A 2,312-nucleotide genomic window follows, 5' to 3' on the forward strand; every position below is an offset into this window, starting at 1 on the left:
TCTGTTTCTGGTTGATTCCTTCCACTGGATCTCTGTCTTCTTGTGCTGTCTGCTGCTTTGGGAGGTGCTTTCTTCTCTTCCTGAGCATTGAGTCCCTGTTAGGTTGTCTGAAGTATCTCTGACTTTCTTTTCCTTTTGGATGTAGGAATTTGTATTGATAATCAGTTTCCTGGACTTGATTTGGACTGCTTAAAATTCCCAATTGAGAGAGGGTTGTAGCCGTAGCAACCAGGACCTGACCATGGAGCAGGGCGAGGAGGCCCGCTGCTCTGATGAGGAGACCTTCACTGCTGAGTATAAGATGATGATGACCCTGGGCAGAGGACAGTTTTCAGAGGTCAAACGGGCCTTTCATATCCCCACTGTATCCTGGGTGGCTGTAAAAATTCTTAGAAATCAGAAGAAGTATGCCTCGCTTATCAAGAGTGAAATCAACATCATGAAATCCCTTACCCATCCCAACATAATTAAATTGTTTCATGTGGTCCAGACCAGAGAGACCACCTACCTGGTGATGGAGCATGCTTCAGAGGGAGACCTGCTGCATCACATCCTGGACCTGGGGCACTTAGAGGAGAGCAAGGCTCGAAGGCTGTTTACTCAGATACTGCATGCAGTGCAGTATTGCCATGATAACTTTATCATCCACAGAGACATAAAGGCCCAAAACATCCTGCTCGACCACAAGGGTAATGCCAAGCTGTGTGATTTCGGCCTCTCGGCTAAGGTCATCCCTGGGCAGAGACTTGGTGATTTCTGTGGCACTTTACCTTACTGTGCCCCAGAACTCTTTGGAAAGGAGGCATATGATGGCCGTGCCACTGATATTTGGAGTTTAGGTGTGCTCCTCTTCTTCATGGTGACTGGGCGCTTTCCCTTCAATGCTTACTCTGATGTGAGGGTGATACAGCAGATCCTTGATGCAAACTTCAGGGTGCCTCCCCATGTTTCCGTTGATATTCGTGATGTCATCCTCAAACTGCTGATTAAAAACCCCTACAGGAGGCTCACCATAGGCCAAATCATGAGGCACCCCATGGTCAGGAACAGTGAGGCCCATTCACCGCCTACTTTCCCACAGTCTCTCCCAGGCACCCCGAGCCCTGGCATTGTCAGGGCCATGACAATCATGGGGTACAAATCCGAAGAAATCGTTGAGTCCCTGAGAGACCAGAAATACAACCAGGTGATGGCCACTTACCTAATTCTACAGCACCAGTCACCCAGGGGAGACTGCTTCCATCACCAGGAGAAACCCATGAGAGCCATGCAGTCAGGCCTTGTCCTCAACCTGGCAGATCTTCACACTTTCCCTGTGTGCTTAGGGAGAGCTACCAAGCCTGCTCGCCCCCTTCACCTTGCCACCCAAGACCAATGAGAAAGAGGGAAGAGTGCCAGGCAGGGTGGCACAAGGCACAGCATGTCTGCCGCCTTGTGCTGCCAGCCAAAGAGACCCACCCTCCCCACCTACCCATCTGGGCTGTCCTGTGGCTGATTCCCTCGTGGGCAGCAACCTGGAAATCACTGAGTATTTCACACAGACTGAGATCGGGTCACTCAGCAGCCACATGGCCAGTGTCCAGCCACCTCACTTTCTGGACACTTCATCTCCTAGGCCACACCAGAGTGAGACTACAGGTGACAGAGACAACAACGTGTCCTCCTGCAGCTCCCAGGAGGAACTCTGCAGCTCCCAGGAGGCATCTCAGTATTTCACCCCCACAGGCTCCTTCCTTTGGGATACACTGCAGGAAGAGACCATCACCCAGGGATCGACTACGACCCAGGAAGGGACCATGGCCCAGGATAAGGCCATAACTCATGAAGTGACCATGACCCAGGATGAGGCCATAACTCATGAAGTGACCATGACCAGGATGAGGCCATAACTCATGAAGTGACCATGAGCCAGGATGAGGTCATCACCCATGAAGTTACCATGATCCAGGATGAGGCCATCACCCTTGAAGTGACCATGACCCAGGATGAGGCCATCACCCTTGAAGTGACCATGACCCAGGATGAGGCCATCACCAAAGTGACCATGAGCCAGAATGAGGCAATAACTCATGAGCGACCATGACCAGAAGAGACATGAACCAGGATGAGGCCATACTCATGAAGGACCATGACCAGGATGAGGCCATAACTCATGAAGTGACCATGAACCAGGATGAGGCCATAACTCATGAAGCTACCATGACCCAGGAAGGCACCATGAACCAGGATGAGGCCATCACCCATGAAGCCACCATGACCCAGGAAGAGACCCATGATGAGGCCTTCATGCAGGTAGAGGCCATCATTGAGGA

At 51.4% G+C, this 2,312-nt stretch overlaps 1 protein-coding gene across 1 annotated transcript; it reads left to right on the forward strand.

Moving 5' to 3' along the window:
* The first annotated feature begins 241 nt into the window (after positions 1-241).
* LOC118575456 (sperm motility kinase-like) lies at positions 242-1,124 on the forward strand. Its single transcript, XM_036176009.1, is given in 2 exon segments — positions 242-1,072; positions 1,074-1,124. Coding segments are annotated over 2 exon segments (882 nt in total).
* The last annotated feature ends 1,188 nt before the right edge of the window (positions 1,125-2,312 follow it).

The sequence above is a fragment of the Onychomys torridus genome, unplaced genomic scaffold, assembly GCF_903995425.1.
Source record: "Onychomys torridus unplaced genomic scaffold, mOncTor1.1, whole genome shotgun sequence".
Lineage (NCBI taxonomy): Eukaryota > Metazoa > Chordata > Mammalia > Rodentia > Cricetidae > Onychomys > Onychomys torridus.